Here is an 11,790-nt window from a genome sequence, read left to right on the forward strand (position 1 = left end):
CCTCCGGGCAGGAGTCAAATATTGCCGCTGTAGTAATCTGTGCTCACTTTTGGTCGTTATCAGCCCCTTGTAAATCAAACTGGCAGCGGCTGGCTCCCAGTCAGCTACTACACAGTCACGGGCCCTCCAAACCCTACAGGGGTCACTGAGCCCGGATCAGGTGCCGAATGGAGTGGCGCGAAGAGGGATGCCGGATTGTTTGCGGGAAGGCTGAATCTGCCACCACGGAGATCAGTTGGTCGCCCGTTGAGCAGGCAGAGGAAAGCGTCCAAAGAGAATCCAGACAATGGGTTCCAGCGCCTTGTGGCGGTGCACCGGGCGTACCCACCAATGGGTGCCTCTAATTGTGGCCCACGAGGGCAGCCAATGGGAAAGCACTTCAGGCAGCCGCACAGCGCAGGCACACCGGATGGGTTGATCCGAGCCCAGCGGTTCTCATTGAATTGCTGGCAGTTCACGGAGGCCGGTACAAACTTCCGTCCTCGGAAAGCTTAAAGCAGAAACAGCTGCAAGCGGGGCCACCTCTCAAGGGTGCCCTCCAGGTCCGACGGGCTGGCCCCCGATGCGAAGGGCAGGCAGTGGGAGAAGCTGTGGGACGTCACAGCCGAATCCTAGCTCCCGTCCGGCCAGCAAGGTTGAAGGCGTTTGTGCTGGTTTATGGGGTCGGATTCACGCCGGTGGCAGAACGGACAAATCCCACAACCTTCATTATTGATCCTGCACTCTTCTGAAGTGAAATACTCGGCCGGGCTATCACACAGCTGCAGCTCTATTTGCGCAGAGGGCAGCATTCACCAGCTGGGTTTATATAAAATGAGGGATTCTTTTTGCTTGTAAACACAAAGCCAGAATATTATTTCTGTCAACAATGAATTTCATTCATGTTCCTTGTCTTCTGAAAACAGATTTATTTTCCAGGCCAAGGGTCCAGTACTGTAAAGCAGAGTTCTGAATTACATTTTTTAAACGCTGGAATTCTTTACTGTTCAGGATTCAAAATTAGCTGAAAATTCCCTTGTTAGTCCAAGCATTGTTGATGGTGTTGATTTTACAGGTAGCATGGTCAGGTGTGCTTGTATTTCTTTCGTTAAAACTCTCTCACAGAATAAAAACCAACAATGTTTCTTTACTTTTAGTCCACTTTGTGCTAGTCTCCCAGTGGGTTTCCTGATATTTCATGTTTTTCCTAACTATAGGGAAATAAACAATAGCACAGAATAGACACTTTCATTGATGGTGGAGTTCTTGCTGATTTCTTTTTTAGGTCTGAAGATTCGCAAAAGCTTTTTGCACTTTCACTGCTATGATATGTCTTTTCTCCTGTGTGTCTTCGCTGATGAATCCTTAATGTTGAAGAATCACGAAAGCTACTTCCACATTCACTGCAATGGTATGGCTTTTCCCCTGTGTGTGTTTGCTGATGTCTATGTAGGACTGATAAGCGACAAAATCTCTTCCCACATTCATTGCACCTGAATGGTTTTCCCCCTGTGTGTGTTTGTTGATGATACAAATATCCTGAAGAGGAACTAAAACTAATTCCACATTCACTTCACTTGAAAGGTTTTTGTTGTAGAGATTCTGCACATACAGATATATGCACAAGAAAATATGCCGTTAGTGCACAATTGGTTGTACTGTACTTACATCTAAGAACCCACAATTCCTAGACTGACTAGCTATAGTGTCTCATAACCTCTGCAGACCTTCCGAAGATACCTAATGCTTAGACAAACCCAGAACACAGAACTCCCGACCTCTCAGAGTCACTGTAGCAATGTACACCCTTTTGCTCACTCACCCGTGCTTATTCCCACCAAATAATGCAGAGTCTATGTAAAGTTTAAAGTGTTTATTTTTCAACTAACAAACTCTGTGTGTAGTTCTATAATGCAGTAAACGAGCTAGCACCAGCACAATAATACATAAGATAAAAACAATGATCAAAGTTACAATACCATAAAATAAGAAGGGAGAGATCATTCTGAATGACCAGTGAATATTACGGCTATAGCGCCTAGACAACCCTCCCCTGGTAGGAATATGTATATTATATTAAAGAAGATCTCTGGGCCAATTCTGATGAACCCCTCACCGTAGAACGTAGGAGTAAGGTTACATAATAGGCTCAACAATGGCTCCAGTCTTCCGTCTGTCTTGATAAAGCTGCTGCATGTTAGTATAATGCAAGCATTTCTCAATTGTGCCAAGAAGTGCCAAATGTTATGTCTAGGTAGTACGGACTGACCAGAACTAGAAAGCACAGTGGCTTGTTTTTCGACCTTGTAAGCAGTGAGCAAACTATAACAATATGAGCTCATGTGGGCACAAAGGTGTCTTGCACAAGAAGATACAGAGTAGTGCGCAAAAATAAAAAGACACGCAGCTAAAATGGTTGCTAACTCAGGCTAACTTTAGCAAAGAATAGCGTGACCCTAGGGGCCATACTACAGTTTTTCCCCAGTGTGTGCTCGCTGATGCCGTTTTAGGTTTGATAATTGACAAAAGCTATTCCCACAATCATTGCACTTTAATGGTTTTTCCCCAGTGTGTGTTTTCTGATGCTGTTTTAGGCTTGATAAGTGGCAAAATCTCTTCCCACATTCACTGCAATGGTATGGTTTTTCTCCAGTGTGTGTTCGCTGATGAATCCTTAATTTTGAAGATTCACTAAAACTACTTCCACATTCACTGCAATGGTATGGTTTTTCTCCAGTGTGTGTTTGCTGATGAATCCTTAATGTTGAAGATTGACTAAAACGACTTCCACATTCACTGCAATGGTATGGTTTTTCCCCAGTGTGTGTTTGTTGATGATACCTTAATCCTGAAGAGGAACTAAAACTACTTCCACATTCACTGAAATGGTGCGGTTTTTCCCCAGTGTGTGTTCTTTGATGCTGTTTTAGGTGTGATAATCGACTAAAGCTCTTCAGACATTCACTGCAAGGATATGGTTTTTCCCCTGTGTGTGTTCGCTGATGTATAGGTAGGTCTGATAAGCGACAAAATCTCTTCCCACATTCATTACACTTGAATGGTTTTTCCCCAGTGTGTGTTTTCTGATGCTGCTTTAGGTCCCATAATTTACAAAAGCTCTTCACACATTCACTACAATGGTATGGCTTTTCCCCTGTGTGTGTTCGCTGATGTCTATGTAGGTTTGAAGGGTGACTGAAGCTCTTCACACATTCACTGCACTTGAATGGCTTTTCCCCTGTGTGTGTTCGCTGATGTATATGCAGGTCTGATAAGCGACAAAATCTCTTCCCACATTCATTACACTTGAATGGTTTTTCCCCAGTGTGTGTTTTCTGATGCTGCTTTAGGTCCCATAATTTACAAAAGCTCTTCACACATTCACTGCAAGGATATGGTTTTTCCCCTGTGTGTGTTTGTTGATGATACATTAATCCTGAAGAGGAACTAAAACTACTTCCATATTCACTGCAATGGTATGGTTTTTCTCCAGTGTGTGTTCGTTGATGAACTTTTAATGTTGATGAGTCACTAAAACTACTTCCACATTCAATGCAATGGTATGGTTTTTCCCCAGTGTGTGTTCTCTGATGCTGTTTTAGGTCTGATATTAGACTAAAGCTCTTCAGACATTCACTGCAAGGATATGGTTTTTCTCCAGTGTGTGTTCTCTGATGCCGTTTTAGGTGTGATAATCGACTAAAGCTCTTCAAACATTCACTGCAAGGATATGGTTGTTCTCCAGTGTGTGTTCTGTGATGCCATTTTAGGTGTGATAAATGTATAAAGCTCTTCCCACATTCATTGCACTTGAATGTTTTTTCCCCAGTGTGTGTTCGCTGATGACTTATAAGTTTTGATGATTTCGTAAAACTACTTCCACATTTACTGCAATTATATGTTTTTTCCCCTGTGTGTGTTCTCTGATGCTTGTTTAGGCCTGATTATTGACTAAAGCGCTTCAGACATTCATTGCATTTGTATGGTTTTTCCCCTGTGTGTGTTCTCTGATGCAGTTTTAGTCTTGGTAAATATACTCTGTGTTTTATATAGCAGAACCCCCATTTCTTTTAACTTTCAGTTAACTGTGCTTTTGGCTGGTTGCTGTGGAATGGCCTGAAAGAGTTTACAATACACCTCTAGCACTGAATGGTGGTCTGATATCACTTTAGGAAGCAGAGTACTGCTGTAACCACCTCATGATCAGAGCTGGTATTGGACATGTTTACACAAGAAGTGGTTGATCAGTGTTGCCTTAATTTTCTAGAGGTCATTTCTTCATCTTGAGGCACGGAGGGGCACAGCTGAGACTCATAGAACCACCGAATTGCCCTTGACGGTACTTCAAAGATCTGTCAGTTTATGTTCAGGTCCGGCTGCCTCTGTCGGCACTTATGTTTTCCTGAATACTGGAACTCAATTTTTCGGACTTTGCTTTTGCAGATTTACAGTATTATCTTCATTATTCTTAAACATTTTGTGCAGTCATGGATTGTTTTCTGTCGGATGTAAAGAGATTTAAATCACTTAAATGGAAAATACCAGAATGTGCATATCCAATTTTTTATTGATTGTAGAAGCATCTCATTTATTACTATTGTTGAAACTTATGAAGACATATTTAAGAAAAATGTAACCTTACAGAGATATTTGCATAACATATCCTTTGAACATGCCACAATGTTATTTATTTCAGCAAAGGTGTTCCTAGAGTAAATTAGCTAAAAAAGGGCTCTGGCATAGCACACATATACTAGTTACAGCTTTACGTAGATGCATATGGTCAAGGTTTTGTTAAAACAAGAACAGCTCTTGGAGGAAGAGATGGATCAGGAAGACTCAAGACAGCAAGGTGGACATCAGGATGTTGTGCCATACATCAAATCTTATTGTTCTTGGAGGTGCCTGGTTTCATTCACTACTAACTACTAACTCTTTTTTCAGGAGGGTTCCCCTCGCTTTTGTCTCAAGGCTTGATTCCGGGGGCCTTTTGTGCGCTGATTGTGCTTGGGGCCCGTGTGGCGTAAAGGGGCTCTATCTGAGCCTTGTAGGGCCTGCATCATGTATCGACCCTCTCCCCATATAAAGTCCCTGCCCAATCTAAAATGGCAGCCCCTCTAAGACTCTAGGATTCTAGATATTGACATAGGACTTAGCATGTCCTTCTTGTGGACATTAAAAAAAGACCATCATGTTCTGTAGCTTCAAAGTATTTCCACGGTGGAGGCCATCTTACAATGATGTTGTTTACTAATTCTGCTTAGATTTTCAGATTGGCTCGGTCTATTGAATTTCCAAGTGCATTCTAGGCCACTGTTCATCCTTTCCCCCCTATCCCTCTAATATGGATTCTATCTTCCTAATTGCATAATCTAGTTTGACCTAATGTATTTCAACTTCCCTTTTTAATATTTGCAGCTGGGCCCTCTCTTCAGGATTTTCAGTTTTCAACCTAGTAATCGCATGCATATAACGCTGGGAAGCTTAAAACAGAAAGAGTACCTTCTTCTCTCTTGACATCTTCTGTCATTATGCTGCTGTTTAATGGGCTGTCTTTGTAGAACGGAGTCCTGGAACTTTCCTCCAGCCTCCCCATGATTTGCTCCATCCCTTCCTTCTTTCCCTCTTCTGACCATACCCCCTTCTCCTCAACTCCCCTCAGCTTCCCCCCATGCGAGCATGTAGTACTCCGGTCCCTCCCCTCTTTCCACTATGGAAATTTGGTGCCCTTAGCCATGGATTCCCTTTCTCGAAGATCACTGGACTCCAAACTTGTTCCAGACGGCTGAAAATCCTACAATATCATATAACCCATAAACTATCTAAAAGCGTGTTCAAGAATTTCAATCACCAGCGTCTCAAATTTCTCCCATAAACCCTTATTTCCAACCCCTATGTCTTCACGAATAAAGGCGCTACCATAAGTGACCTTATCTTTTGCATTAAAAGACCAGCAAAATGAAGGAAAGCCCTTTGCTCTCTGCTCCGGATCACTGCATCCACGAAAGCCCCCTAAAGTCTCAAACTCTCTACAACTCCCTCTATTGTTCGCCGAGCAGAGGCAATCATCTCCCTTTATAATAATGGGATTATCCTCATCCAAGCATCTGAACGCAGCCTAGAATTACTTGAAGAAATGTTTCTCCCATCAAACTCTCTGTGATGAATAAGTTTCCTCCCTGACCCAAGCTCAGCCTAGCCCTTAATTCATCCCACAGGTACCTCGTTCTTTATCCTTCCTCTCCCCACTACTTGTATTGCTCCACCCCGTTCCCCTCCTCCCTATCCACCGTCATCAGATTACCCAACAGCATTCATTTACCATTACCCTTGCAGCTTGTTTCAACCAACATTTTTCGTCATAATAGCCTGAGCCCTCATCACACCCCTAGAGCAGCGACCACTGAAATACCCTGACTCGATACTAACACCGTCACCTCATCTTTGCCCCTTACCTCTGAACATTTACTTTTTTTCTTCTTTTTTTAAAGTTTTATATAACACGAACATGACCCACGAGGGTATCAGAGCGCTTTACATTAGTAGATAGTAGTATATGTATAGCATAGGTGACTAGTAGTCAACAAAGAATGATTCACAAGGGAATCAGAATGCTTCACAATACCTAGTTATTAAACATTAGGTGGTTGAAGTAGTAAACATACATTTGGTGTGCGCCTTCAATACAAAAGATGTAGGCAATAATATAATATATGGATCACATAGGTGGCTAGAATTCAACATAGAATTAAAGTCTTAGGATGTGAATTTGTTCATTAGAAGCATTTTTACTTCTTTTTTGAAGGAGGTAAAGGAAGAGATTCCACGTACCACTGGAGGTAGGGAGTTCCAAATCTTCGGTGCAATCCCTGAGAATGCTTGGCAGCCTGTTCTCTTTTTATGGAAGGATTGTGGTTTCAGTAGAAGTGAACTCGTACTTTGCAGTCTGCATCCTCCCGATTGCTCTAGCTTTAGAGCTCAGTAACGGGGTATTGCTATGCAGGGCTTTATGGGTCTTGCAAGCGATCTTTAGGTGTGTTCTTGCCTCGTAGGGCAGCCAGTTCAGAACTTTCAAGGTTGGAGAGATGTAGTTATTTCTTTTAGTTCCTGATACCAGTTTGGGCGCAGCGTTAAGCGATGCCCTTAGCGGGCCGGCCAGTATTTGGGGAGACTGCATAGAGTGGCACTTCCATAGTCTAATCTTGGTAGCGCTAGGGATTGTACTGCCATTTTTAAGTCGGTCTGTGAGAAGAGGGTTTAAGTTTCCTTAGTATACTCATCTGGTAATAATCTCCCTTGGTGGCATTAGTGATTTGCGCCTGCATGTTCAGGTGTTTGTCTGTGGTGACTCCCAGGGATTACGCGGAGTCAATGATGTGCGGAGCAGTGTCAAAGGAAGTTAGATGTTTCAACCATAAGTCTATCTTGGGTGTGTGATTGGGTGGGGAGATGAGAAGGGATTCCGTTTTTTTGGTGTTAAGCAAGAGGTGGTTGCCAGTGAGCTAACTGTGGGTATTCTGTGGAATAGCGTTGCGGGAGATGAAGTCTTCTGGTAAGGAGATTTTCATATACAGTTGGGTGTCGTCTGCATACAGGTGATATAGAATGTTCGCTGAGTTCAATGCGTTTGCCAGGGGCTCCATGAGTAGATTAAAAAGAATGGGTGAAAGTGCTGAGACCCCGCTGTCAGCACTGATGAATCTGTGACACCCTTTGTGGCAAACCCTGACACTTGCTATCTCGGAACGCCCTAACATGACCAATAACATGGCGCCTATCTACTCATCAATCAGGTTATGAGTCCCACACCCCCACTCCTCAATCATGATTCCATCTCTATTCCCGATTTCCCCTGGTTCTCCCAACTCAGCTTCTCCCTAACACCATAAACCGGAGCAGTCTCACCTGGCGTCCTGGCCCACATCACGAGCTCCTGTTCCCACATTACTAATGACGCCAAACTCACCGAGATCTCTCAAGAGCTTCATCAACTTACGGCTGAGGTTCGAAGCCTAATATCCTTCACCTCCGAGCTCGCTAATTGTTGGTGTCCCACCAGGCCGATGGTTAAGAACAGACACTCCCTTTAGCAATACAATAGTCAGGTCAAGTCAAACCAGCTTTATTCGTTGTAAAATATACAACCATAAAGCATACTAGACAGAAGGTACTATATACACATAAATAAAAACAGTTTTCAAATATTTACATCTTTAAAAAAACAGTATTTCATAACAGGCATTACGTCTTTATTCAATATACAGTACTCTGATAATTATAAGGGCAAAAATCGCATATGTACAAAACGAGCATTTTTGTGCAAAATCCTACCATATAACACAAGGGGAAGAAAAAATGATTCATAAACATATTTGAGATTAGGATGATAGATGATATCAACATTACGGAATAATGACACAACTAAAGGCAGTCATCAGGTTTTTCAGATATTAATGCATCCAGATGTGACAAATCCTTTCTTTTCCTAATCACACTTAGTATAAAATTAATAACAGAATAAACAGTTTTTACATTATCCGTCGTACATAAAAAGTTAAAAGCGTGTTATAATGATAAAGTGGGGAAGTGTGGCACAATGGTTAGAGCAGGCAGACCTCGATGCAGAGCTCTGGCCAGGGACCAGGTTTCGATTCCCGCCTTGGCGGGTCTCGGGCTCATTAATTCCCCTGACCGGATATTCTCGCCTCAGTGCCTATTCTGATCATGGGTCCCGCGATGCAACTCTGGGCAATAGCTTGCTTAGTCTCCACAACGGCCCCCACAACGCGAGGGATGCCTGGTCTGCACCATGGGGGTGCCCAGGAGTGGACACTTCACAGGGAAAGCCAAGATGGGTTCCCTTGCGGTATTCGTACAAGTGCCGGGAAACCCACTGCGGGTAGCTGTGCAATATACAAGTACAAAAACTTTTACATTTACATAAAGCCTATTGATTAAAAAAGCGGTTTTATAACAATTCTCTGTATATCTTTATAAAAGGTACAAAACAGTAAGAAGTGCACAGTGGGCTGGGGGATCTTTCCCTCACACGGGCAGTTTGGGAAAATATAGAGACATTTTTCCTTATTTGAGAATGCTGTTATATAATGTAGTGTGCCAAATCTTAGCCTTGTTAATCTATGCGAAGTGTTTCTTACCTGAGTTAAATATGTTTGTAATCCCATCACAGGGGTGCCATAAAGTCTAGAATGTTTGTCATTGAATTAGTGTAATGATCAGTCACTTTCTAAACGCAGTAGCAGTGCAACAGCATGGCACCTCTAATCAGGGTGAACCACCATCACGTGGTGTAGAGGAGGAGACGAATGTGATAATAGTTAAGGAACTGCTGGGCAAAACTAACCTAAAAAGGAACTGGACCAGCACTACACCCGAACATGTTCCAGGAGGAATGTGGCTCCATCAGGTGATTATCAGAAGTTTGATAACAAGAAGAATAGTGCACAGAGGGAGTCAAATGGAAGAGACAAAAAAAACGGAGATCAAGAAAGGGAAGAGAGAAAGAAGAAACAGGGGAAACGGAAACATAGAGTTATAGGAATCCTTACCTGGCAATTATTTTATTTGTTCCCCCAAGGGTGGCAGCCACACTGCACTGCCTGTCATCCCAGAATACCTTGAAAGGAAGTAAAGAAATAATTTTGCATCAGGCGACAATCACACTTCATCACATTTTACAAATAACCGTCCTGGATTTACAAAACATCTGATCACAGGGAGAACCAGAGTCTGACTTCAGCCTCCTTTCACAGCTATTGCTGTGAATGTTCAACAATTAACCACCGTGGTCCCGCATGCGGCTGTTAACTGTTCAAGTTTCACAGCAACAGCTTTGAAACAAAGGTTTCAGAGTACTGGAGGTGTTTCAACCCCCTCGGTCTCTGGGACACCGTTATTTTATTAATTAACACATTCTGCCCTCATGGTGCAAACAGTGTAATGACCTTATAGTCAGCCATATAAGGCAGTACAGCCCCTTAAAGGACCGCTCCCTTGGTAAAGGCCCTTGCCTGTGGAGCTAAAACAAGCTTCAAAGCTATATTAAAGGTTTCAAATAATTACTGAAGGCATAAACATGGTTACTCAGTCAGAGAAATAATTATCATAATATTTGCAGGAGAATAACATAAAGGGAACCTCTAAAGTATATGAAAAGCCAGAATCATAAATAACTCTATCTGTAAAGTCAATAGACAGACCACACACAACAAATGTGTGCTAAGATGTATTTATTTATTTATTTACGGGTTTGTACCGCGCTAGGATCACCTCCCGAAGGAGTATCTCCGCGCCTTTGAAAAACCTTTCAGCTTGTGGCAGTAGGTACACAGGTATCACTAGTTGGAGAATAGGAAGGTTTTTAACTGTTTCCTGAACGGGAGATAGTCCTGGCAGAGTCTCAGAGCGAGAGGGAAACTGTTCCACAGCCTTGGTCCGGCTATGGATAGCGCCCTTCCACCTTGCCTGGTCTTTCTGGCTCTTGGGACCTGTAGTAGAACTTGGTCACTAGATCTCAGGGACCGTACCGGTTTATAGAGGGAGAATCTGCTGTTTAGATACTCAGGCCCTCTATTCTGGAGGCATTTATGTATAGTACATACAATCTTGTACTTCAACCTTTGTTTAATGGGTAGCCAATGTAAGGTGTTCAAAAGAGGCTTCGATGGTGTGCGAGGGGGCTGATTTAGTACAAGACGGGCCGCAGTGTTCTGGACTACTTGCAATCTCGCAATAACTCCCTCGTTTGCTGATAGGAGCATCCCGTTGCAGTAGTCCAGACGGCTCAGTATTAGGGCCTGCACTAACGTTCTCCTAGTTGAGTCAGGGAGCATAGGGAAAACTTTCCTCAGCATGGCGATCACATGGAAACATGAGCTCACCACTTGATTGCTGTATTGTTTCAGGGAGAGCTCCTGGTCCAGGCGCACACCAAGATTTTTTACCACCTGCTTTGGCTCTGGGACTGGGCCTAGATCTTGCGGCCACCAGTCTGGGGACCATAGAAGCTTTGCCTCACCGAACAGCATCACTTCCGTTTTTGCAACGTTGCATTGCAGGAAGTTAGATGCCATCCAGTGGGCCACTGCCTTCATCCCAGAGGAGAAAGAGTTTCTGACCGTCTCTGTAAGGTGTTTAAATGGAAAGAGGAGTTGGGTGTCATCCGCGTATGACATAGGGATGAACCCATGAGATCTCATGATGTTTGCCAGGGGGGCCACATAGATATTAAACAGGGTCGGGCTTAAGCAAGAACCCTGTGGCACCCCCTTTGAGATCTCCAACTCCTCTGACCGGTGTGGACCCAGGATGACTGTCTGGGTGCGGTCAGTCAGGAAACTCCTTAACCAAGCCAGAGCTCCACCTTCCAGACCGATGTTCACAAGTCTGGTAGTCATGATGTCATGTGACACGGTGTCAAATGCCGCAGACAGATCCAATAGAACCAGGATGACGGAGTAGCCCCCATCCTGGTACATATGTAGATCGTCTGCGACTGACAGCAAGGTGGTCTCGGTGCTATGGCTTGGCCTAAAGCCCGATTGGGAAGGGTCCAGCCCGTGTGTATCCTCAACGAACCTGGACAGTAGTCCGTTAACAAATTTCTCTATCATCTTGCCCATAAAAGGGAGAAGAGAGATGGGACGTAGGTTGGCAAGATCCGTCCAAGGAATGGTGGTATTTTTCCTTAGCGGTCTTACCAGTGCCCGTTTCCAATCTCTTGGAAGAAAACATTTTTTTTTATAATATCAAATAGCAAACTGATATAGAATCTGCTCAGTTAGGAATCAA

General features: G+C 43.5%; 1 protein-coding gene across 1 annotated transcript in view; it reads right to left on the reverse strand.

Moving 5' to 3' along the window:
• LOC144806391 (uncharacterized) overlaps positions 1 to 9,619 on the reverse strand; it is a 90,229-nt gene extending 80,610 nt beyond the window's left edge. Inside the window, exons 1-3 of the mRNA XM_078672755.1 lie at positions 9,549 to 9,619; positions 2,530 to 4,478; positions 1,324 to 1,472 (exon numbers count right to left, since the gene is read on the reverse strand). Of these exons, the coding sequence (XP_078528881.1) occupies positions 1,324 to 1,472; positions 2,530 to 3,410 (1,030 nt within the window). The 5' untranslated portion in view covers positions 3,411 to 4,478; positions 9,549 to 9,619. The remainder of the gene's footprint in view (positions 1 to 1,323; positions 1,473 to 2,529; positions 4,479 to 9,548) is intronic.
• Positions 9,620 to 11,790: the final 2,171 nt, after the last annotated feature.

The sequence above is a fragment of the Lissotriton helveticus genome, assembly GCF_964261635.1.
Source record: "Lissotriton helveticus chromosome 1_1 unlocalized genomic scaffold, aLisHel1.1 SUPER_1_unloc_69, whole genome shotgun sequence".
Taxonomy (NCBI): domain Eukaryota; kingdom Metazoa; phylum Chordata; class Amphibia; order Caudata; family Salamandridae; genus Lissotriton; species Lissotriton helveticus.